Source organism: Suncus etruscus, chromosome 19 (assembly GCF_024139225.1).
Source record: "Suncus etruscus isolate mSunEtr1 chromosome 19, mSunEtr1.pri.cur, whole genome shotgun sequence".
NCBI lineage: Eukaryota > Metazoa > Chordata > Mammalia > Eulipotyphla > Soricidae > Suncus > Suncus etruscus.
Genome location: NC_064866.1, coordinates 9,109,435 through 9,135,747, shown reverse-complemented (window position 1 = coordinate 9,135,747; position 26,313 = coordinate 9,109,435). Strand labels below are relative to the sequence as shown.

The 26,313-nt window shown below is 39.9% G+C and overlaps 1 protein-coding gene and 1 non-coding gene across 2 annotated transcripts in view; one reads left to right on the top strand and one right to left on the bottom strand.

The window, feature by feature from the left end:
• The window catches only part of SYCP1 (synaptonemal complex protein 1), an 89,717-nt gene that overhangs the window by 7,289 nt on the left and 56,115 nt on the right, over positions 1 to 26,313 (top strand). The window contains exons 5-14 of the mRNA XM_049766025.1: positions 755 to 919; positions 1,711 to 1,778; positions 4,076 to 4,149; positions 13,975 to 14,033; positions 15,713 to 15,782; positions 16,618 to 16,691; positions 20,423 to 20,531; positions 23,304 to 23,398; positions 23,900 to 24,084; positions 24,905 to 24,972. Of these exons, the coding sequence (XP_049621982.1) occupies positions 755 to 919; positions 1,711 to 1,778; positions 4,076 to 4,149; positions 13,975 to 14,033; positions 15,713 to 15,782; positions 16,618 to 16,691; positions 20,423 to 20,531; positions 23,304 to 23,398; positions 23,900 to 24,084; positions 24,905 to 24,972 (967 nt within the window). The remainder of the gene's footprint in view (positions 1 to 754; positions 920 to 1,710; positions 1,779 to 4,075; positions 4,150 to 13,974; positions 14,034 to 15,712; positions 15,783 to 16,617; positions 16,692 to 20,422; positions 20,532 to 23,303; positions 23,399 to 23,899; positions 24,085 to 24,904; positions 24,973 to 26,313) is intronic.
• On the bottom strand, positions 9,548 to 9,651 carry LOC125997679 (U6 spliceosomal RNA). The gene has a single exon (XR_007491717.1). It is a non-coding gene; the product is annotated as a U6 spliceosomal RNA (small nuclear RNA).

Sequence of the window (26,313 nt, the reverse complement as noted above, 5' to 3'; positions counted from 1 at the left end):
CATTAAGTTAATTCTAACTTTTGAAGTAGATACATTTTAGTGTTTTTTGTTTTTGTTTTTTTGTCCATACCTGGCTCTGCTCAGTGTTCACTCCTGGCTCTGTGCTCAGGGATCACTCCTAGCAGTGCTTGGGGGAACCTTATAGGGTGCTGGGGATTGAGCCTAGGTGTACTCCATGAAAGGTAAATACCCTACCTGCTGTACTATGGTCTGGCCCACATTCTAGTGGTTTTTGTTTATTTCTTTGTTTTTTTGGCCCCTCCTGGTGGTGCTAAAGGCTGAATTCTGGCTCTGCTCTTAGGGATCTCTCCAGGCAGGCGTGGGGAACCATCTTGGGTGCCAGGGAATGAACCTGGGTAGGTCATATGCAAGGCAAACAAATACCTTACTCACTGTACTATCACTCTGGCCCCATTAGAGTTAATATAGTTTCAGTAAGAAATTAAGCATAAATGGAAGAGATTTGGTCTTGTTTTTATTTTTGGCTCATACCCACTAGTAGTGTTCAGTCTTTTTTCCTGGCTCTGCTCTCATGGATCATTTCTGTGGGACTCTAAGGACCATATGGGATGCTGGGGATGGAACTCCAGCCAGTAGCATGCAAGGCAAGCTTTCTAGCAGCTGCTCTATTGCTCCAGCCCCATAGATTTGGTCTTAACTGTTGTTGCTCATGGATGGTTTAATAAGGCAGCTATTAATTGATTGAAGATTGTTATACATTTTAATAATACTCTTTGAAAATTTATTTTAATAGGATTCAGAACCTGTTGGCAAATTGTATTCAAAACTTTATAAGGAGGCTGAAAAGATCAAGAAATGGAAACTTAGTGCAGAATCTGAACTGAAGCAGAAAGAAATTAAATTGCAAGAAAATAGAAGGGTAATTGAAGCCCAGCGAAAAGCGATCCAAGAACTACAGGTACAAGATCTGGAACTGAAAATACAGTATAGTAAATCTTGACATCATGCTATATAAAATGGAGAGTTATTTCAAATTAAGTTGGGCTTACTACAATGATGTGCATTTTAAGGATAATATTTTGTTTAAGTTTCAATTTATATCTTAAGATCTTAGTTGTCTTTCAACTTTAGAACATTCACAGAGAACAATTTGAACATAACAATGCAGTTAATAAGGGAAATGAAATACTTTAGAATTGTTTTGTTTTTTTTTGGTTTTTGGGTCACACCCGGCGGTGCTTAGGGGTTACTCCTGGCTGTGTGCTCAGAAATAGCTCCTGGCAGGCACGGGGGACCATATGGGACACCAGGATTCGAACCAACCACCTTTGGTCCTGGATTGGCTGCTTGCAAGGCAAACACCGCTGTGCTATCTCTCTGGGCCCGAAATACTTTAGAATTGTTAAGGAAAGTATTATTTTATATAAAGATTAATAGGTCTATTTAATGACACTTTGAAGTGAAAAATATTTAAAAATATAAATTGGCTTGGAACAAAGATACTATCATTTGAAATGTTTAGAAATTATATTTCATTAAAATATTATATGATACATTTTGTATCAAAGTTTGCAAGCTTGATTTTTGGGTAAAAAGATGAAACCTAAATTATTTTGAGGACTTTTTTTGTGTGAACAAAGAATTCTTATAGATTGTGGCATGTTACCAAGGAACTACTGATTGATAATCACATTCATATTTTTGCAATGCTGAGCAAAACATGATGGATTATTTTGTTTTATAAATTAGTTTGAGAATGAAAAAGTAAGCTTGAAGTTAGAAGAAGGAATTCAGGAAAACAAAGATTTAATGAAAGAGTAAGTAATAATTTAATTTGTTCTTTCTAAATTTATTTTTATTTCAAATTTATTACTTGAATAATTTTTCTCTGGTTACACCTGGAGGTACTTGAGGGGGGACCCACTCCTGGCAATGATCTGGGGAACAGTACAGGACCCTGACGATTAAACTTGCATTGGCCAAGTGCAAGGGAGATGCCTTACCAACTGTACTATCGCTCTCCTTTTCTGTTTCAAAGTTTTCTCAATATGATCCTTTTAATTCTATTCACATTGCAGCATAAGGCATGATTTTATCTTTTCTTACAGATGAGTAGTAGTCCATTGTGTATAATACACATATACTAAAATTTTTTTATTAACTCATTTGTTATTGCTCATTTGGGTTGTTTCCAGATCTTCACTAGTGTCAGTCATACTGAAATATGAATATAGGTATGCATATGACTTTTCACATTAATGTCTTGTGTTCTTTGGATAGATGTTGAGACGGGGAAATCTTGGTTCATACAGGAGTTTTTCTCTTGCTTATTTTAAATTTATTTTTATTAAAACCACAATTTATAAAGTTATCGAAATGCAGTTTCAGGTTTATAATATTCCAACACCAATCCTACCACCATTGTGACCTTCCCTCCTCCAATCCCCTAACCTGCCCACTTAGCAGTGCATAACAAATTTACTTTATGTTGCTTGTTCCAAAAAAAAAAACTAAAAGAAAAGGTAAATGGATTATAAGAAAATAAGTCAATATAAGTCTGTTTGTAATGATTTATTTCTATGCAATTTTAACCCATGTAAATGAATTCAAATAATTTAACATAATACAACGTGCCTATTCTTACTTATAAAAATGAATTTTCAGCTTTGGCATCTAAAAAGAAGTTACACTTTTTTTTTGTGGTTTTTGGGTCACACCCGGCAGTTCTCAGGGGTTATTTCTGGCTCCAGGCTCAGAAATTGCTCCTGGCAGGCGGGGGGACCATATGGGACGCCGTGATTCGAACCGATGTCCTCCTGCATGAAAGGCAAACGCCTTACCTCCATGCTATCTCTCCTGCCCAAAGAAGTTATACTTTTTAAAAAAATTTTGTGCCACACATAGTAGTGGACTTGCTAGTTACATGTGTGGACTTACACACATAGTACTTAAGGACTTACTTGGGGATCAATCCCTGCAGTGCTTGAGACTGTCTGGAGTATCAGGGAATGTTCCCAGGTCAGCTGTGTTCAGGGCAAGCTATCTGCTTGCTGTACTGTCTCTCGCGCCCCTTTTTTCAGTTTTCTCAATACTGTTTTTTAGTGAAGCTAAACTGGAAACATACCCACATCTATGAACGAGCATTCCTTTCCACTGCATCTCTGCCATGAGTTGTTTCCGGACTGTGTGATGTAAGCCTGCCACATGTAACCTTTATTATGATAAATAATGCTCATTTTCCCAGTTTCTTTCTGAAAATTAAAAATAATGACTTTTTTCATAGTGTTTGTTGATTTTTCTCAGGTGACTTCTCTGCAACTATTGTGTGATAGTACAGGGAGTAGAGTTCTTGTTTTGCATGCTGCCAACCTGGGGTTGATTCCATGTGTCCATATGGTCCTCCAACACAGCCAGGAGTAATTCCTGAGTGTGTGAACATTGCTGGATGTGGCCAAAATATCAAGCAAAAAGTCTCAAGTGGCCAGGAATTCACACACACACACACACACACACACACACACACACACACACACACACACACACACACACACACACACACACCACCACACCACCACCACCACCACCACCACCACCACCAGCCACACACACACACACACACCCCACCACCACCAGCCACACACACACACACACACACACACCACCACACCACACCACACCACACACACACACACACACCACCACACCACACCACACCACACACACACATACACACCCTGGTGTTTCCAAAATATTTTATGTGTATCATATAATTCTTAAGCTGAGCACCTTCTTTGTATATGGGAGCACATGTTTAGTTCTGATACTACCCTGAATACTGCTGTGAGTGAACCCTGAGCCTGGAACTGTTAATATCCCCTGAGTAATATTTCGGGTAGCCAAAAAGGAAGAGAGATAGGAAGAGAAAGAGGAGGAGGATTGGAGGGAGACCAAACTCTTTTCAAAGGAGGTAGCTAATTAGACAATTTTGCTAATCTTTTTCTTCTGACATTTATGAACAGCATGTAAATATGAAATTTAAAATGTATTTAAGAACTACATATTATGTTTAATAGCATGTATGATTTTGAGACAACATGCATATTTTTTGTTTCAGAAATAATGCTACAAGGCATTTATGTAATGTGCTTAAAGAAACCTGTGCCCGATCTGCAGAGAAAGCAAAGAAATGTAAATATCTTTCCTATTTAATGTGATTGTGTCAGTTTATTATTATTTTAATGGTGGGAGTAGAGAGAAGACGTTGCCATTTTACATTTTTGGGAGTCAATTTTCACAATTTATTAAAATAGTAATTAATGTGTCTTTTAAACTTTGAAAGCACAAACATTTAAAAATATATCTCTTGGCCGGAGAAATAGTGTGGAGGCAGGGTGTTTGCTTGCATGCAGAAGGACAGTGGTTCAAATCCTGGCATCCCATATGGTCCCCTGGGCCTGCCAGAAGCATAGAGCCAGGAGGAACTCCTGAGCACTTCTGGGTGAATGAATAGAACTGTACCTCTCTCTACCTATCTTTTGTCTATCTATCTATCTATCTATCTATCTATCTATCTATCTATCTATCTATCTATCTATCTATCTATCTATCTATCAATCATCTATCTATCTATCTATCTATCTATCTATCCATCCATCCATCTATCATCTATCATCTATCATCTATCATCTATCATCTATCTATCTATCTATCTATCTATCTATCTATCTATCTATCTATCTATCTATCCATCTATCATCTATCTACCTACCTACCTACCTATCTACCTACCTACTTTATATATACAATATATACATCATATATTATATAATATATATATATATATATCTTAACAAACTGGGGAAATGAAAAAAAAAGTGGATGGGGGGCCGAGAGATAGCATGGAGGTAAGGCGTTTGCCTTTCATACCTTTCAGTGGTTCAAATCCCGGCGTCCCATATTGTCCCCTGAGCTCGACAGGAGTGATTTCTGAGCATAGAGCCAGAAGTAACCCCTGAGCGCTGACAGGTGTGACACAAAAACCAAAAAAAAAAAAAAGAGTGGATGGGACTCTGGGCCAAATGGTCTCAGGAACATCATAGAGTGGAAATAAAAATGGTCAGTCCTAGGGTGCCAGAGAGATAACATGGAGATAAGGCGTTTGCCTTGCATGCAGAAGGACAGTGGTTCAAATCCCAGCATCCCATATGGTCCCCTGAGCCTGCTGGGGGGTGACTTCTGAGCACAGAACCAGGAGTAACCCCTGAGCGCTGCCGGGTTGACCCAAACAGCAACAACAACAACAACAACAACAACAAAATGTTCAGCTCTAACTCCTCAAATCAATGTCAATGACAGTAGAATCAAGGGACCCAAATGATAACAAACTATACATAAAATGGACCTGTTATGGTAGCAGTCCAGGGGGTTAAGGGTGGAGGTATGGATGCATGTGGGGGACTTTGGTGGAGGGAGGTCAACACTGGTGGTGGGAATGTCACTGATTCACTGTCACTATGTTACTGAAACACAACTGTAAAAAAACGTGTAAAAAGGGCCTGGAGAGATATCACAGCAGCGGTGTTTGCCTTGCAAGCAGCCGATCCAGGACCAAAGGTGGTTGGTTCGAATCCCAGTGTCCCATATGGTCCCCGGTGCCTGCCAGGAGCTATTTCTGAGCAGACAGCCAGGAGTAGCCCCTGAGCAACGCCGGGTGTGGCCCAAACACCAAAAAAAAAAAAAAAAAAAAAAAAAAAAACACGTGTAAAAAAAGCATTTTGGGGGCCGGAGAGATAGCATGGAGGTAAGTCTTTTGCCTTTCATGCAAAAGGACGGTGGTTCAAATCCTGGCATCTCATATGGTCCCCCGTGCCTGCCAGGGGCGATTTCTGAGCATGGAACCAGGAGTAACCCCTGAGCGCTGCCGGGTGTGACCCAAAAACCAAAAACCAAAAAAAAAAGCATTTTGAACAACAATATATGTGTGTGTGTGTGTGTATATGTATATGTATATATATATATATATATATGTGTGTGTGTATATATGTATATATATATGTGTGTGTGTGTGTGTGTGTGTGTGTGTATAAAGATACATGTGGCAGGGCCGGAGAGGTGGTGCTAGAGATAAGGTGTCTGCCTTGCAAGCGCTAGCCAAGGAAGGACCGGGTTCAATCCCCTGGCATCCCATATGGTCCCCCCCCCCAAGCCAGGGGCGATTTCTGAGTGCTTAGCCAGGAGTAACCCCAGAGCATCAAACGGGTGTGGCCTGAAAAAAAAAAAGAGATACATGTGGCATTTATAGTTAATTTCTCTATCAGTGGAAGTGTGATCTTGAGATTAACTTTTCTTTCTGTCTAGAACAAATAGGAAAGTGAGTAAAAAATATAACATTCTGGGGCCGGAGAGATAGCATGGAGGTAAAGCATTTGCCTTTCATGCAGAAGGACAGTGATTTGAATCCCGGCATCCCATATGGTCCCCCGTGCCTGCCAGGAGCAATTTCTGAGCCTGGAGCCAGGAATAACCCCTGAGCACTGCCGGGTGTGACCCCAAAACCACAATATATATATATATATATATATATATATATATATATATATATATATATATATATATAACATATTGTATGACAAGACTGTTTATAATAGAAAATACCCATAAAAAGTTATGCTGAAGACATAAGTATTTAAGAATAATCCTGCAGTATTTATTTATATAAATAAACAATAAAGCATTCCAATAAAAGAATATTCATAGCCGGAGAGATAGCATGGGGGTAAATCGTTTGCCTTGCATGCAGAAGATTGGTGGTTCAAAACCCGGCATCCCATATGGTCCCCTGAGCCTGCCAGGAGCGATTTCTGAGCGTAGAGCCAGGAGTAACCCCTGAGCGTGGCCGGGTGTGACCCCCCTCAAAAATTCATAGTTTTACTTTATGCATATGTTGATTTTTCATTTTAATTTTTAGATTTTTCATTTTGATGAAAAATCTAAAAATCTATCAAAAATACTGGTTTTATCTTTACCATTAATTTTGTTTGTTTGTTTTTCAGCCACACCCAGTGATGCTCAGGGGTTACTCCTGACTGTGCACTCAGAATTCACCCCTGCCAGACTGGGGGACCATATGGGATGCCAGGGGATGGAACCGCAGTTTGTCCTAGGCTTGAGCGCGCAAAGAAGACGCCTTACTGCTTGTTCCACTGCTCTGGCCCACTTTATCATTTATTTAATGCTTTGCTTTACTTTGTTTCTGCCAAGCATCTCTTGAGGAATACATTCTACCTGTTTTTTCAGAGTATAGGCTGTTTTTCTTAGTTTCATTGATACATACAGTTGACTGATAAAGAAATAGTCTGGGGATGGGGCTGGGTAGGTGGCGCTGGAGGTAAGGTGTCTGTCTGCCTTGCAAGCGCTAGCCAAGGAAGGACCGCGGTTCGATCCCCCGGCGTCCCATATGGTCCCCCCAAGCCAGGGGTGATTTCTGAGCACATAGCCAGGAGTAACCCCTGAGCGTCAAACGGGTGTGGCCCAAACCCCCCCCCAAAAAAAAGAAAGAAATAGTCTGGGGGCCCGGAGAGATAGCACAGCAGCATTTGCCTTGCAAGCAGCCGATCCAGGACCAAAGGTGGTTGGTTTGAATCCCGGTGTCCCATATGGTCCCCCGTGCCTGCCAGGAGCTATTTCTGAGCAGACAGCCAGGAGTGACCCCTGAGCAACACTGGGTGTGGCCCAAAAACCAAAATAAAATAAAATAAAATAAGAAATAGTCTGGGGGGCCAGAGAGATAGCAGGGAGGTAGGGCATTTGCCTTGCATGCAGAAGGACAGTGGTTCGAGTCCCAGCATCCCATATGGTCCCCCAAGCCTGCCAGGAGTGATTTTTGAGCATCGAGTCAAGAGTAACTCCTGAGCGTTGCCTTGTGTGACCAAAAACAAAACAAAACAAAACAAAACTGAAAAAGAGAAAAAGAAATAGTCCTGGGCCAGGGCGATAGCACAGCAGTAAGGCCTTGCACACTACGAACACAGGACATAATCCCGGTATTCCATATGAGCCTGCCAGTAGTCTGCCAGGAGCAAATTCTGAGCACAGAGCCAGGAGTATCCCCTGAGCACTGCCAGATGTGACACTCCCCTTCCCCAGAAAAAAAATAGTCTGAAGGGCAGGAGCAGTAGCACAGTGGGGAGGGTATTTGCCTTTTACATGGCTGACCCAGGTTCAATCCCTGGCATTCCATATAGTCCCCTGAGACTGCCAGGAGTAATTTCTGAACACAGAGGAGAAACTCCTGATGGGTGTGGCACAAAACCAAAACTAAATGTACAAACACCCCCTCCGAAAAGTAAAAAAACAAAATAAACATAAAGAAAGTAATGGTATGGAGTGATACGGTAGGCAGTGATAGTACAGTAGTACAAGTAGTACAAGGTGCTCACCTTGCATGCGACCCCCTCATGCTTGATCTTTGGCATCTTATGTGGTCCCATGAACTTGCCAGGAGTGATTCTCGAGTGCAGAGTTAGGAGTAACCCCTGAATACATCCAGGTATGGCCCCCAAACCAAGCCAAACCAATAAACAGAAAGGTAACCATTTAAAGCTGGAGAAACAGTTCTTTTCTCGATTTTGTTTAAATTATCAGATAGTGAAGAGGTTTTAAGAATCTTTTTCTGGGGGCTGGCGAGGTGGTGCTAAAGGTAAGGTGTGTGCCTTGCAAGCGCTAGCCAAGGAAGGACTGCCGCTTAGCCAGGAGTAACCCCTGAACATCAAATGGGTGTGGCCCGAAAAACCAAAAAAAAAAAAATCTTTTTCTGTTGTTGTTCTTGGGCCACACCTGGTGACGCTCAAGGGTTACTCCTGACTACGCACTCAGAAATCCTACTTGGCTGGGAAAGGAAGAAATGTTTGTTCAAAAGAGAAAATAGGCTTCTTCAGAGGGGAAATAAGCAAGCAAAGACCAGCACATAAGATTCTTGTTGAGGGGTCGGCGAAATAGCATGGAGGTAAGGCGTTTACCTTTCATGCAGAAGGTCATCAGTTCGAATCCCGGCATCCCATATGGTCCCCCGTGCCTGCCAGGAGCAATTTCTGAGCACGAAGCCAGGAAAAACCTCTGAGCACTGCCGGGTGTGACCCAAAAACCAAAAACTAAAAAAAAAAAAAAAAAAAAAAAAAAGATTCTTGTTGAAAGGGAGAACTCAGACTTGAAGAGCATCTTCCATCTGGATTCTTAGCTTACTCCTTTTGTTTTGATATTGTAGCTTTTTATTTACTCAAAAAAATTTTTTTTTGCTTTTTGGGCCACACCCATTGAGGCTCAGGGGTTCCTCTTGGCTCCGTGCTCAGAAATTGCTCCTGACTTGGGGGACCATATGGGATGCCGGGGGATCTAATCGCGGTTTGTTCTAGGTTAGCAAGCTCAAGGCAAATGCCCTACTGCTTGCACCACTGCTCTGGCCCTCTTAATTTATTTTTGTTTTTGAAGTGCTGGGGATTGAATTCAGGATTTCAAACACATGCAAAATATGTTTTACCACTGAACCACATCCTTGATGTTTTATCCTATAGTTTTCTTTTTTTAAAAAAAAAATATGGAATGCTTCACGAATGTGCGTGTCATCCTTGCGCAGGGGCCATGCTAATCTCTGTATCGTTCCAAGTTTAGTATATGTGCTGCCGAAACGAGCACTATCCTATACTTTTTTATTTAAAATGTATTTTTAGGGGCCAGAGTGATAACACAGAGGGTAGGGCATTTGCCTTGCATGCAGCCAACCTGGGTTCGATCTCTGGCATCTCACCTGGTCCCTTGAGCCTGCCAGGAATGGTTTCTGAGCACAGAGCACTCTTGAGTGCCACTCCCTGGCTCTGCATTCAGGAATTACTTTTGACAGTGCTTGGAGGGACCATGTGGGATGCTGGGGATTGAACCCAGATTGACCACATACAAGGCAAATGCCCTACTTGCTGTGCTATCACTCTGGTCAGAGTCTCTATTTTTAATTATAAAATGTATTTTTCTTGGGCCATACCTGGCCATACTCAGAGTTCATTTCTGGCTCTCTGCTCAGGGATCATTCCAGGAGGTGCTGAGGGAGCATATATGGTGCTGGTGATTAAACTAAAATCAGCTACTTGGAAGGCACTTAGACTGTCTCTCTTTCCTTCCATATTTGTTAAGGTTCTGTGTTTAAAAAGAAATATTCTAGGGGCCGGAGAGATAGCATGGAGGTAAGGCGTTTGCCTTTCATGCAGGAGGTCATAGGTTCGAATCCCGGTGCCCCATATGGTCCCCCGTGCCTGCCAGGAGCAATTTCTGAGCCTGGAGCCAGGAATAACCCCTGAGCACTGCCGGGTGTGACCCAAAAACCAAAAAAAAAAAAAAAAAAAAAAAAAAGAAATATTCTAGAATAGATGGTAAGGACTATTCTTACCACTAAGAAAAACAGCAGTGAGCAGTTCCTGATAGAGTGTGTTCTAGTGGAGGGACATAGCGCATGTGTGAAAATATGTTAGGTGATGACAACTGCTTAAAGGAGAGACTAAGAGACCATTTAGGTATAGGGGAATTAGGGAAGGTTTTTTTTTTTTTTTTTTTTTTCCCCGATTGAAGTGTGAAATTGGTTAAATATCCATATAAAGTGAGCAGTTAGCCATGCAGCTATTTAGGGGATGGATATTTCAGACTTAGCAAGTAGGAAGCAAAAAGTTTCTAGTAGGAAGTCTTTTAATCTTTCTCAAGTTCCTTAAAAATGGAGAGTCAGTGCTCTACCTTTGGTATTTTTTACCTTATGCCTATTTTCCCCCATGTGTTCTAATTTCTACTAAACATTCCTCTGGATTTCTAATTTTCTAGATATTTCTATTCTCATTCATCATTTTATTCTAAATTTATTTTCATTTCAGGTTATATATAAATATTAATTAAAATGATTTTACTTTTGCATTTTAGATTTTGGGGGCCTCTGATAATAAGGAGACCATGGGACATTTTCCAATAATTTTTGGCCAACTGGGCTGGATGGTTCAATGCTAGGTTAAGATGTAGTGCTAGGGCCCGGAGAGATAGCACAGCGGCGTTTGCCTTGCAAGCAGCCGATCCAGGACCAAAGGTGGTTGGTTCGAATCCCGGTGTCCCATATGGTACCCCGTGCCTGCCAGGAGCTATTTCTTTTTTTTTTTTTTTTTTTTTTTTGGGTCACACCCGGCAGTGCTCAGGAGTTACTCCTGGCTCCATGCTCAGAAATTGCTCCTGGCAGGCACGGGAGACCATATGGGACGCCGGGATTCGAACCGATGACCTTCTGCATGAAAGGCAAACGCCTTACCTCCATGCTATCTCTCCGGCCCCCAGGAGCTATTTCTGAGTAGACAGCCAGGAGTAACCCTTGAGCACCGCCGGGTGTAACCCAAAAAAAAAAAAAAAAAAAAAAAAGATGTAGTGCTGCTCAGGTCCTACAGGGCTGGGATGACCTCATTGGTGCTCCAAGTCTCTACAGCTTCTCTTGGTAGTACTGAGAGGGATTCCAGAGTTACACTCAGTAATGCTCAGGAGAATGTGATAGTGAGGTTTGAACCAGAATCCTGCTCCAGCAATATATGCACCCTAACCTCTGTACTGTGCTATTTATCTTGTTCCACATTTTATATTTTTTTTATTTCTGTGCTGAATATTTAAGCTTAGCAATTTTTCTCCACAAATGAGTAAACATTGTTTGATTTAAGGTATGTTTGTGTCCAAATACTGGGTAATAATCTGAATTCCCTTGTGTTTTGTTGTCTCTCTTCTAGATATTAGTTATTTCATTATTTTTCATTATCTTTGTTTTCTAAATACTTGAAATGATGTTACATTTTCCAAATTATTTGAATGTTGAGTACTTCTAGATTATATTCTGGACTTTTTTTTTTTGTTGTTTGGTTTTGTTTTTGGGCCACACCTGGTGATGCTCAGGGGTTACTCCTGGCTATGTGCTCAGAAATTGCTCCTGGCTTTGGGGGACCATATGGGACTCTGGGGGATGGAACTGCGGTTCGACCAAGGTCAGTGCATGCAAGGCAAATGCTACCGCTGTGTCACTGCACCAGCCCCTATATTCTGGACATTTTGAATATCATGAGTTTCTGGGTTTTGTTTGTTTGTTTGTTTTGGGGCCAAACTCGGTGACACTCAGAGGTTACTCCTGGCTGTGTGCTCAGAAGTTGCTCCTGGCTCAGGGGACCGTATGGGATGCTGGTTATCGAACCCAGGTCAGTCCTGGGCCAGCCGCATGCAAGGCAAACACCCTACCACTGTGCTATCACTTCGGCCCTTTTTTAAAGCAGCTTATTATTTATATATTTATTTATTTATTTATTTATTTATTTATTTATTTATTTATTTATTTATTTATTTATTTATTGGTTTTTGGGCCACACCCGGCGGTGCTCAGGGGTTACTCCTGGCTGTCTGCTCAGAAATAGCTCCTGGCAGGCACGGGGAACCATATGGGACACCGGGATGCGAACCAACCACCTTTGGTCCTGGATCGGCTGCTTGCAAGGCAAACGCCGTTGTGCTATCTCTCCGGGCCCTTCTTTCTTTTTTTTTACCTTGCGGTTTTTTTCTTTATTTAAACATCTTGATTACATATATGATTGTGATTAGGTTTCGGTCATGTAAAGAACACCCCCCATCACCAGTGCAACATTCCCACCACCAATGTCCCAAATCTCCCTTCATACCACCCCACCTCCACCTGTACTCCAGACAGGTTTTTCAGTTCCCTCATTCATTCACATGACGATGGTGGTTCTCTGTGTAGTTATTTCTATAACTGCACTCACCACTCTTTGTGGTGGGCTTCATGAAGTGAGCTGGAAGTTCCAGCCCTCCTCTCATTGTCTCTGAGGATTGTTACAAAAATGACTTATTTTTCTTAAAACCCATAGATGAGTGAGACTATTCTGCATCTCTCTCTCCCTCTGACTTATTTTGCTCAGCATGATAGATTCTATGTACATCCATGTATAGGAAAATTTCATGACTTCATCTCTCCTGATGGCTGCATAATATTCCATTGTGTATATGTACCACTTGTTTTCTTTTTAAAGGAAGTCTCTACACTGTGTTCACAGAAGTTGAACCTAGATGATAGACCCACCAACAGTGAATAAACATTTTGTTGTTGTTGTATTCACATCAAATTAGTTGTTTTCAGTCTTTTAGACATGTCATTCCCATTGGAATGAGATTGTATCTCATTGTAGTTTTTTTTTTTATTTTCTTGATAATAAGTAATATATGAACACTTTTTTTTCTGGTTCCCTGGCCAACCTTGTGTCTTCTTTAGAGAAGTTACTGTCATCTTCTCTTCCCATTTTTTTTAAAATGAATTATTGACTATTTTGTGGAACTTTGTGAATGTTTTATCTGTTTTGGTTATTAGCTCTTCAACTGATATATCATGTGGTTAATTATTTTCTATCATTAAATAGCTTGTCTTAAGGCAAATTTTTTTTCTTTGGAGGGGGTCACACCCGGCGGTGCTCAGGGGTTACTCCTGGCTCTGCACTCAGAAGTCACTCCTGCAGGCTGGGGGACCATGTGGGATGCCGGGATTCGAACCACCGTCCGTCATGGGTTAGCTGCAAATGCTCTAACACTGTGCTATCTCTAGATTCTTGTTGTTGGGCTTTGTGTTTTATATATCTTGGATATTAAATGTGTACTTTAAAAAAGATCTTTTGGTGGCCATACCCAATGATGCTCAGACCTTACTCCTGGTTCTTTGCTTAGGAATTATTCCTGGTGAGTCTCAGGGTCTTGGGTATCAAATCTGGGTCAGCCATGTGCAAGGCAAGCTGTACTACCTGCATTGGTACTTATGCTGCTCTGAAAGATTTGGATACCAAAGTTTTTCATTAATGTAGGGTTTAAAAATGTTTATCTTTTCTGAGGCATTTTGAGTAATTTAAAATAATTTAAAGCATAATTATTTAAATTTTTAATTTTTATATTTTATATTAATAGGTGAATATGAATGTGAAGAAACTAGGCAAGCTTATATTGAACTAAATAATAACATTGAGGTAAGTGGGAGTGAAAACTTGAATATTTTAATTAATTAATCTTGGGGGCTTTGGGACTATACCTTGAAGTGTAAGCGAAGAGGGAATACAATCTCTCTAGCACCCAAATTTGAATATTTTAAATAGAGGCACTGTTGGGGCTGGAGAGATAGCATGGAGGTAAGGCGTTTGCCTTTCATGCAAGAGGTCATCGGTTTGAATCCCAGCGTCCCATATGGTCCCCCGTGCCTGCCAGGAGCAATTTCTGAGCATGGAGCCTGAGCACTGCCGGGTGTGACCCAAAAACCACAAAAAAAAAAAAAAAAATAGAGGCACTGTTAATTATAGTATCTTAAACAACTATTCTTGCTAAAGGAATTATTTTATATTGTGTCTATTATCCTTCTCTACTATTGTATCTAAAATATCTTTCTATTCAGTCATTCTTCCTCTTCATCTTTTATAATTTATTTGCTGTACATGTGTGCAAACACTGAAATTTAAATTAGTTCCTTTATGGTGAGGATTTTGTCCTGTATTGTAAGTGCCTAAAGCTTTATCTGCAGATAATGCATACTTAGTAGCTTTTTAGTTAAGTAAATAAAAGAATATTTTGATTGTGCAATTTGTTGAATGAACTCACACTACCACTAATAGAAGTGTAATTTAGAGGCCAGAGCAATGGTGCACAAATGGTAAGGCATCTTCCTTGCCCATGCTAGCCTAGAACAGACCACGGTTTGATCCCCCAGCGTCTCATATGGTCCCCCAAGCCATATTTCAAAATATGTAATTTTATGTATTTTCTTTTTTTTATGTATTTATTTTTTTCACTCATCTATGGGTTTTGAGAAAAATGAAAAACATTTGTGTAATGATTCTCAGAGACAAAATAGAGGAGGATTGGAGGGTCAAGCTCCCGACATGAAGCTCACCACAGAGATTGTTAGGTGCAGTCACAGAAATAATTACATTGAGAACTATCATAACAAAATATGACGGAATGAGGGAAGTAGAAAGCCTGTCTAAGGTACAGGCCAGTGTGGGGTGGGGAGAGGGACACCTGGGATATTGGTGATGGGAATGCTGCACTGGTGAAGGTATTTTTTTGTATATATATAAATCAAGAGAATTTTATGTTGGGGCCGGCGAGGTGGCGCTAGAGGTAAGGTGTCTGCCTTGCAAGCGCTAGCCAAGGAAAGGTTCGATCCCTGGCGTCCCATATGCCCCCAAGCCAGGGGCAATTTCTGAGCCTGTAACCCTTGAGCATCAAACGGGTGTGACCCGAAAAACCAAAAAAAAAAAAAAAAAAAAAAAAAGAGATAATTTTATGTATTTTTCTTACCCACTTAAGTATAAACTACTTAAGGCCTCTTTTCCTTAGAATCTAAATTACACTTCTTTTTTTGTTTGTTTTGTTTTTGGCCTACACCCAGTGACACTCAGCAGTTACTCCTGGCTATGCGTTCAGAAATCGCTCCTGGCTTGGGGGACCATATGGGACACGGGGGGATTGAACTGTGGTCTGTCCTAGGTCAGTTGTGTGCAAGGCAAATGCCCTACCACTGCATCACCGCTCTGGCCCCTAGAGTTGTATATTTTTAACACTGATAATCACATGATAAATGTATTAATATTTTCATTTGTAGAAAGTCTTAAGAAAACCTTAAATTTAATTCTTAAAAATTAAACATTTTTAGAAAATGATAACAGCTTTTGAGGATCTTCGTGTGCAAGCTGAGAATTCTAGACTGGAAATGTGTTTTAAGTGTAGGTGTCCTATTTAATTTTTTTTTATTTTCTGCCTTTTATATTCTTGCTAGACTTGTAGTTCGTTGCCACTTTAGCCTGATGCTTCCACTATTTTCAATTTTGAATTACATGTAGTTTTCTAAACTCCTCAAAATCTTTTGTGCAATGTATCTCTGAAGTGTGTCTGAGAATTGGTCTATATATAAACCACTATTTTCCCTTCAAAGACATATTTTTGCTGAAACCAGACTTATGATTTGTGTTTGATTTTTTAGAGGAATGATTTTCTACTATTTTAAAATTTCTTGCTCAAGTTTCATATTAAAATATTTATATACATGGGCCGGGAAGGTGGCGCTAGAGGTAAGGTGTCTGCCTTGCAAGCGCTAGCATAGGATGGACCATGGTTCGACCTCCCCCTCCCCCCCCCCCCCCGCATTCCATATGGTCCCCCCCAAGCCAGGAGCGATTTCTGAGCACATAGCCAGGAGTAACCCCTGAGCATCAAATGGGTGTGGCCCAAAAACAAAAAAACAAAAAATATATTTATATACAATATATTTTAAATATTATTTCAGATAAATGTACTTAGAGAATAAAATGTTATCATTGTACTATTTAAAAAGTTACAGAAATGTCATAATTATATTTTTGTAATATTTACATTTTATATTTTACTAAACAAAAAGTATCAAGAAGACAGTTTTATCTTGCAAGAAATCTTTGTGTTTTAATATTTTGGTAAGTAGTGAGCTAAAATGAAGTACCAGAAACACATTTTTATAAAATATTAAAGTAGGACATATTCAATATTTTATTTTAGGATATTAAGGTTTATTTTTTATTTTTAAAGTAAATGAAGATAATGAAAAAATTCGACAGCTTGAAGAAGAATATAAGAAAGAAGTAGATGACAAGGAAAATCAGGTTACACTAATTTTGTTAAATTACTTTTCTGTTGTCATGACTCCTTTTGGGGGAGGATGCTAGGATCTGGGTCATACCTGATAGTGCTCAGGAGCTAGTGCTCACTCTGTGGTTAGAGTTGACTCTAGGTTGTTCTCTCAGTACCATCTATAGTGACAGGGATGAAACTGATTTCAGCTGGAGGAGAGGCATGCTCTTGTATTTGCCATTTAAAATATGTAAAATCTCAAATTTTTTTCTCAGTGTATGATAAATATATGAGAATATTTTAATATCGCATTTTCAGATATCCTTTTGTTTAGACTTTTTATTTTTGTTGTCATTTTTGGGTCACACCCGGAAGTGCTCAGGGGTTATTCCTGGCTCCAGGCTCAGAAATTGCTCCTGGCAGGCACAGGGGACCATATGGGACGTCGGGATTCGAACTGATGACCTTCTTCATTAAAGGCAAACACCTTACCTTCATGCTATCTCTCCAGCCCCGTTTAGACATTATTTTAATTTACAGAAATATGTATGCATTAAATTCTAGTGCCTTTTAAAAAATCTTTATTGAAGTTCTTTGATTTGTAGTACTGTTAATGTCCTTTTGATGATTGTCATTCCAGTATTACACCAGAGAGCTTTCTCCTCTCCAGCATGGTTTTGTTTTTTTTTTTTTGTTTTGTTTTGTTTTTTGGGTCACACTCGGCAGCACTCAGGGGTTACTCCTGGCTCTATGCTCAGAAATCGCTCCTGGCAGGCTCAGGGGATGCCAGGATTTGAACCACCGTCCTTCTGCATGCAAGGCAAATGCCCTACCTCCAGGCTATCTCTCTGGCCCCTCTAGCATGGTTCTAATGGCCGCCTTCTCCCCGTTTTTTTCTCCTGGCCCCTGTACCCCTGTATTTCCTTCCTTCCTTCCTTCCTTCCTTCCTTCCTTCCTTCCTTCCTTCCTTCCTTCCTTCCTTCCTTCCTTCCTTCCTTGTTTGTTTCTTTTCTTTCTAATTTTTATTGTGGGAATTACAAGTCTTTTACAGCAATATTTAAGGTACATAAGTGACATTGAATCAGGGGTATTCCCACCACCAGTGTTGTTCTCCCTCCAACCCTGACCATAGTGTCTTAAAAAATGGCAATGAATCTTATAGGACATAGCTACAAAAAGTATATTATTTTTGACAATTTTTGTTCAGAAAAAAACTTAAAATGTAAATATGATGATAATTGACAAGCACAATTTTACATTTGCGGTTTATTTTGAATAACTTTATAATGCCAGTGAAGGAGAACTAAAATACTCTTTTTGCTTCTTTATAACTTAACATTTGGAAATGGTGATTCTGTGTTTTTTTTACTATCCAATTTACAAGAATGTGTGTGTTACTTAGGTCAACTACTATGACTATGCCATTACAAAAATGGAGTGAAGTTAGTGCTTTGACTATCAGAATAACTGATAGTTATTTATTAGTTATTAACTATCAGACATAATATATTAATAGTTATTAGTTATTTGACTATCAGATGTAATAACTGATCAAATAACTGATAGTTATTTGACTGACTGCTTTGACTATCAGAATAAAATAAGTTGTTAATTGGACCTTGCAGATAATATGTGTGTTCCTTTATTTTTTAGAAGACATCTTTAAAATATTTCCCTTCTGGGGCTGGAGCGATAGTACAGCTGTAGTAGGTCTTGCATGCTGCCAACACAGGACAGACCTGGGTTCAATCCCGGGCATCACATATGATCCCCCCAAGCCTTCCAGGAGCGATTTCTTGAGTGCCGAGCCAGGAATAACTCCTGAGCCCCACCTGGTGTGACCCCCTCCCCCAATTTCCCTTTTAAATAACTATCTTATCGGGCCAGGAGAGATAGCACAGCGGCGTTTGCCTTGCAAGCAGCCGATCCAGGACCAAAGGTGGTTGGTTCGAATCCCGGTGTCCCATATGGTCCCCCGTGCCTGCCAGGAGCTATTTCTGAGCAGACAGCCAGGAGTAACCCCTGAGCACCGCCGGGTATGGCCCAAAAACCAAAAAAAAAAAAACAAAAAAACATAAAAAACACGATCTTATCAAATGGTGCCTCTGATTTATAAAGTATTTGTGTTTTTTTGTGGTGAGTTTTCTGACTTCTTATTTAGTTTCTTATTTGTGCTTCATCTAAGGTTTGAACTTGCTCTTTTATGGCAAAGGTTTTTCTCCCACTGCTTTCCTTTATATAAAGTCTCCTGATTTCATAGGCAGTTAAGTTCTGTATTTGTTGTTATCCTGTTTAGTTAGTTAGTTTGTTTGTTTGTTTTGGGGGGAGGGGGTTGGGTCACACCCGGCAGTGCTCAGGGGTTACTCCTGGCTCCACCCTCACAAATCACTCCTAGAAGGTTGGGGGTGGGGGTGGAGTGGGTGGGAGGGGCATGTGGGATTCCGGGATTTAAACCACCTGTCCTAGATCAGCTGCTCGCAAGGCAAACGCCCTACACCGCTGTGCTCTCTCTCCGGCCTCTATTCTGGTTAATTTTACGTGATAGAGATGAAAATAGGGAAGTCAGGTATTTCCTGATTTTGGCTCTGAACTCTTAATTATTTTCCTTTTATTTTTTTCACGTGAATTTCATTTTTCAGCCATGTGCTTATTTTAATTGCTTATATGGTTCTCATGTGTTTTCACATATGTGTATAGAATGCTTTTGTTTGTTTGTTTGTTTGTTTTGGGGGGCTCACACCTGGCAGCACTCAGGGGCTACTCCTGGCTCTACACTCAGAAATCGCCCCCCCCCAGGCAGGCTCAGGGGACCATATGGGATGTCAGGATTCGAACCACCGTCCTGCATGCAAGGCAAACACCTTACTGCTGTGCTATCTCTCCGGTCCCAGAATGCTTATGCTTATTTTTGCCTTCACCTTATATATATATATATATATATATGTGTATGTATGTATGTATGTATATGTGTGTATGTATTATATATATTATTATATATTTATATATATTCATCTATCAAGAGTCATTCTGTCCTGTGAGATTTATTTTTACTGTAATATTTAGGCATTCCTTTCCTTTTTATTTCCTTCTCCCTCCCTTTAAGTGTTAAAGTATCTTGCTGCATTGAGGATTGAACCTGGGAATCCTATATGCAAAGCATGAGCTTATTTTGAGCCATTTCTCTAGTCCAGATAAGTCTTTCTTGATTTCTGTAGTATTTTTGTCCTATTTCTAATAATCCTTGGGTATAGTTACTTATATATAGTTGTTTCTTGAAGGTGAGTTCTCTTAACTACTGCCTACTTAATATTTACTGTGGTTTCAGGAATGGAGTAATTGCTCAATAATATTATGAACTAAATAAACCAGTGGATTTTATTATTTAATATTCTCTATAATAATTAAAAACATATCATACACAGGGACTAAAGATATAGGATAGGAGATAAGATAGTTGCTGTGTATGTTGTCAACTGTAGGTTGATCTGCGCCACCTCATGCCACTACTGCCCCATCCCAGCTTTGCCAGGATCACTCCTGAATGATCATAGAACCAATAATTGTCCTGACAAAAAATATATATGCTGTAATAATGGCATATCAGATTAGTTTGCTCATTCAGTTAAATATTTTTGTGTAAGTATATACTAAGGGTCAGACAGTAGAACATTATATAAACAAGTATACAAAATAATCATGACAAATGTAGTATGTCATATTTCATTTCATATCTGTAATATATTATGTAAATGATTTATTTTAGGTATTATTGTTGTTGACCCAAAGAAATGAAAAGGAAAATAAAGTGAAAGATTTAACATTTCTTTTAGAGGAATCCAGAGATAAAATAAATCAATTGGAGGAACAGACAAGTAAGTATATAAGACAATACAATAATGTGTTATGCATCCTGAATATTAAAATTTTTTGAATTATAAATTTTGTTTGTTTTGGGTATAATTCTGGTACTCTGGAGTTCTCAGTAGACCTTGGGGGAACTGTGAAGTGCAGGGATTAACCATGGGCCTCTGCATGCAAAACACATGTTGCAGTCTAAATTGAGCTATTTCCAGGCTCTTTACAATGTAATGTTTTCTAATGCTATAATTTTTTTGTTTGTTTTTTTATTTTGGGTCACACCCAGCAGCACAGGAGTTACTCCTGGCTTACATGCTCAGAAATCGCCCCCAGCAGGCTTGGGGACCATATGGGATGCTGGTATTCGAACCACTGTCCTTCTGCATGCAAGGCAAATGCCTTACCACTGTGCTATCTCTTTGGCTCCTAGTGCTATAATTTTTATTAAGTATTTTTTGCTGGGGCCAGAGTGATATATAGCACAGTGGGTAGGGCATTTATCTTGCATGTGGCCAACCCAGGTTCAATCCCCAGCATCCTATATGATCCTTCTGAGCCTGCTAGGAGTGATTACTGAGTGCAGAGCTAGGAATAACCCCTAAGCATTGCCAGTTGTGGCCCAAAAAGCAATTTTTGGCCTCCCACTAGGTCCTGAGATACTTAGTCCAGGTGGGAGAGCCTGTGGTTTAGTGCTCAGTGATAGGTACTACTTGGCTTCCATCACAATCCAGTGTCCAGTATTATTTGCTGAAGAAACATACCATATTATCCAGCATATAAGACGATTTTTTTTTTTTTGTCACACCCAGCAGTGCTCAGGGGTTACTTCTGGCTCTATGCTCAGAAATGCTCCTGGCAGGCTCAGGGGACCATATGGGATGCTGGGATTTGAACCACTGTCCTCCTGCATGGAAGACAAATGCCCTACCTCCATGCTCTCTCTCTGGCCCATAAGATGACTTTTTAATCCATAAGAACTTCATAAAAGTCGGGGATCATTTTAGACGCCTGTATAAGGCATGCCAAAACTTACTCCAGCTTCCAGGACAAATGATCAGCCCTCCTGATCTCTGCATTCCTCTGGTCAGCTTTTGTGGGACACAGAGGAGGTACTCTGTCTCCCTCTAGCTGTCCTATTAATCACTGCACCCCAGCCGCTGCTCTTGGAGGAGCTACGTCTCCCTGCTCTCAATGTAGATCACTGTTTTATGTTTACATGTTTGATGACAAATAGCCTTATGTTTATAAGTGACAGTTTTCCAGCTAAGTACATGCATGACTTAAGCATTTGTATTAAAGTTTCCATATTGAAATCAAATCTTACTTTTTTAAATTTCCATTTGGTGTGCGTTAAAAGAGAGGTAGTCTTATATGGCGAATATAGCCCAAACCCTAGATTTTAACAGGAAAAGTATGGGGTTGTCTTATACACCTATTCATTCATTTTATACACTGGAAAATATGGTAATTATATGGCTGTCTACAGCCATTTACTTTGAATTGCCTGATCTCATCTCTATTATTTAGTCTTGACTATTTTGTCGTAGGTTTATAAATGTGTGTGTGTGTGTGTGTGTGTGTGTGTGTGTGTGTGTGTTTTTAAATCCACACCCAAGTGCTCAGGCGTTACTTCTGACTCTGAGCTCAGAAATTGCTCCTGACAGGCTCAGGGGACCACATGGGATGCTGGGGATCAAACCAGATCTGCCCTGGGTTGGCGCATGCAAGGCAAATGCTCTACTGCTGTGCTATCACTCCAGCCCCTTTTTGTGTAAATTTATTTCTAGGCCATTTATTCTGTCCCATTGGTCTTATTGACTGTTTTTGTTTCAATCTCATTTAAGTATTATTTAATTGAAAAAAAATGCTTAAAATATTAGTTAAATTAGAATTTTAATTATGATTGCTTTGGAAATAACTTGAAGTGAGAAAGATTAATGCTTCTGTTTTTCTTCTTTTCTCAGAATTTGACTTTATGGTTTTCTGTAAATTTAAAAACTAAAAAAGAAAAAAATTTAAAAACTAAAAAAGAATTTAAAAATTCTTTTTTTTGGTTTTTGGGCCACACTCGGCGATGCTCAGGGGTTACTCCTGGCTCCATGCTCAGAAATAGCTCCTGGCAGGCACAGGAGACCATATGGGACACCAGATTCGAACCAACCACCTTTGGTCCTGGATCAGCTGCTTGCAAGGCAAACACCGCTGTGCTATCTCTCCGGGCCCTACAAATTCTTTTATTGAAAAATGTCTTTGAGGGGCTAGAGCCAATAGCTCAGTGGTAGGGCATTTGCCTTATACACAGCCTACCCAGGACCGACCCTGGTTCCATTCCAGGTGTCCCATATGGTTCCCCGAGCCTGCCAGGAGCAATTTCTGAGCACAGAGCCAGAAGTAACTCCTGAGCAAAACACCCCCAAAAATGTCTTTGGTTACTTGATAGGAGCACTATCAAGAACTCCTAGAGATAGTACATTGGGTACTTACCTTGCCAGTGGCTAACCCAAATTTAATCCCTGGTACCACACTTCCAGGGATTTCTCTGAGCACAGAGCTAGGAGTAAGTCCTGAGCACAGACAGATGTGGCCTCAAATCCCTTACCCCTTCAAAGAAGATAAAACATTGTTGAAAGTAAGTAAATACAGATGATGCATTGCTCCTGTATTTGCATAGGTTCCTCCTCATTTTGGAATACTTAATAGAGAAAGAATGTAGTTGCTCTAAATAATTTGGTTTTTTGATATATGTTTTCTATTAAGTGGTAATTATCTACAACTTTGTATTTTAGAATTACAGAATGAAATTTTAAAAGAATCAAGTGAGAAACAGGATCATTTGATATCAGAATTAGAAGATATTAAAATGTCTCTGCAAAGAAGTATGGTATGATTTATACTGATTAACATGTAGTGCATCTTTTTATTAATTATTCAACAGGTGTTTATTGAACTTTAATACTATATGTAAGTACCTATGAAGGAACTTCACGTGGAGAAGATAAAACTTCAGTCTAAAATCTATTACAGTTTAATGGCACTGAATTAAAAAAATATAACTTAAGTATAAGACTACACTAAGTACTTAGTGTACTGTTTCATGCAAAAGTTGCTATTGATGTATGAAATGAATAGTAGGTAGAATGTGGAGTGGATTGCCTAGGAAGATTCTATAGAGAAGTTGGGGTTTAGGTGGCCACTGAAAGAATTGTGAATTGAAATTAAGAGTTATAAGTGGCTTCATATACTGACTAGGCATGAGTCATGAAGAGTGAGGGTGAGGCAATAAAGAAGACATGAAGGACTGTTGCAACCTCGTAAAAAAAAAAAAAAAGTCATAGTGCGACCCTTGGATCATAGCTTTTGTTTTGTACTTTATTTCATTTAGAGTGTCCAGAAGGCTTTAGAAGAAGATTTACAGATGGCAACACAAAACATAAATCAACTTACTGGAGAAAAAGAAACTCAAATGAATGAATTTAATAAAGCCGAAGCTACTCATTCATTGGTGGTCTCTGAACTTAATACTACTGTTTGCAATGTGAAAGAATTATTGACAGCAGAACAACAAAAGTAAAAATATTTCTTGTTTAGTAAAGATAATTTCCTAACATTCAATTCTATTTTGGTGTACTTTCAAGAGACTTATAATTCTACATTAAAATCTTTGGTAGAGGGCCGGGCGGTGGCGCTGGAGGTAAGGTGCCTGCCTTGCCTGCGCTAGCCTAGGACGGACCGCGGTTCGATCCCCCGGCGTCCCATATGGTCCCCCAAGAAGCCAGGAGCAACTTCTGAGCGCATAGCCAGGAGTAACCCCTGAGCGTCACAGGGTGTGGCCCAAAAACCAAAAAAAAAAAAAAAAAAAATCTTTGGTAGAGAGCTTATCATAAGGGGATTGCAGAGAATGTGTGGTGGGAGATACTGGGACAATGATGGAAGGAAGGGTGTGGTGCTGGGATGCTTTATGCATCTAAAATTATGTTACCTCGGATGTTTATATATTTTAGTGTTCTCATTTTTGTAGATGGAGTTGGTATACAGCTACATATTTCTAAAGTAATATTTGAAATATTTATCTGGCACAGAGCAGATACTTCGAAATGCTTAACAATCATGTTCAGATTTACTGTTTTATTTATTTATTTATTGTGTGGTTTTTGGGCCACACCCAGTGATGCTCAGGGGTTCCTCCTGGCTATGCGCTCAGAAATACGCTCCCGGCTTGGGGACCATATGGGACACTGGGGATCGAACCGTGATCTGTCCTGGATCAGCAGCGTGAAAAGCAAACGCCCTACCACTGTGCTATCTCTCCAGCCCCAGATTTACTATTAAGATGCATTAATTTTAGTTGTTAGATTCTGACTAGATTATTTTATATATATTTTATAAGATTGGAAAAGAGTGAAGATCAATTGAAAATTCTTACCATGGAGCTTCAGAAGAAATCAGATGAATTGGGTAAGATTTTTTAAAAATAATTTTTATTGTGATCAATGTGAATTACAAGTGGTTCACAGTAATATTTAAGGTACATGGTGACAATGAATCAGGGCCATTTCCACCACCAGTGTTGTCCTCCCTCTAACCCTGTTCCCAGTATGCATCCCATACCTCCCCCATTTGCCTTAAGGACTGCACTTTATCAGGACTCCTTTGTGTATAGCTAGTTGTAGATTGGGTATCCATTCTGGTGTCATTGACTTTGGGTTTGGTGCTTAAGTCTTATCATTTATTTCCACTCAATGTTCATATGACTGGTTGCTCCTAGAACCATCCATTTTCCTCCCCCTCAATTTATGAAGGAGTACAAGATGATTCAAATTTTGTGGTTCTGTTGGAAAAAGAAAAGAAAGAAGAAAATAAGTTGGGAGGAATCTAGAGACTATAAATACCAATTAAAAGATGAAAGAAAGGGGCCGGGCGGTGGCGCTGGAGGTAAGGTGCCTGCCTTGCCTGTGCTAGCCTAGGACGGACCGCGGTTCGATCCCCCGGCGTCCCATATGGTCTCCCAAGAAGCCAGGAGCAACTTCTGAGCGCATAGCCAGGAGTAACCCCTGAGCGTCACAGGGTGTGGCCCAAAAACCAAAAAAAAAAAAAAAAAAAAAAAAAAAAAGATGAAAGAAAAATAAAACAAAACAAAAACAAAAATTAAAACAAAAAAGAAAATAAGTAACGACAAAAAACACAACAGCAGCAGCAACAACAACAACAACAAAAAATCACCAAAACAACAGCCACAAGAAAGAAAAGAAAAAAAGGGGGAAAAAAAATAAAGGGCTGGTGTGGCAAGGCTTTGTGGGGTTTGTTTTGTTTTTATTTTTGTTTATTTTTTGCATAGGCACAATAAATATTAGGGAGTTAGAAAGGGAATCCCTTGACCTAGGAGATACGGAGTTTCTCTACCCTTGAAGCAGACATACTGTCATGGAAGCGACTACAGGCTCCATACATGCTCATTATCCAACCCCAAGGTCTTTTTATGATGCCAGGGAACTTTCTGCTCAGTTGTGAATGACAAAATCAGTCTTCTGTAGCTAGAGATCTTGGTATGAACTGGGTAAAATTTAACAGAATAACCAGTGTAACTGTGGTAACATGATCTAGAACAGGGGTCTCAAACTCAATTTATTTGGGGGCCGCAGGAGACAAAGTCTGGGTGATCCTTGAGTGCAAAGTCAGTAGTAAGCCTTGAATATTGTGGGGTGTGACCCAAACAACTAAAACAAAACAAAACAAAAAAAGATTCCTCAGGGCAGGGCCACAAAATGTACGGAGGACCGCAAGGAGGACCGCAAACGA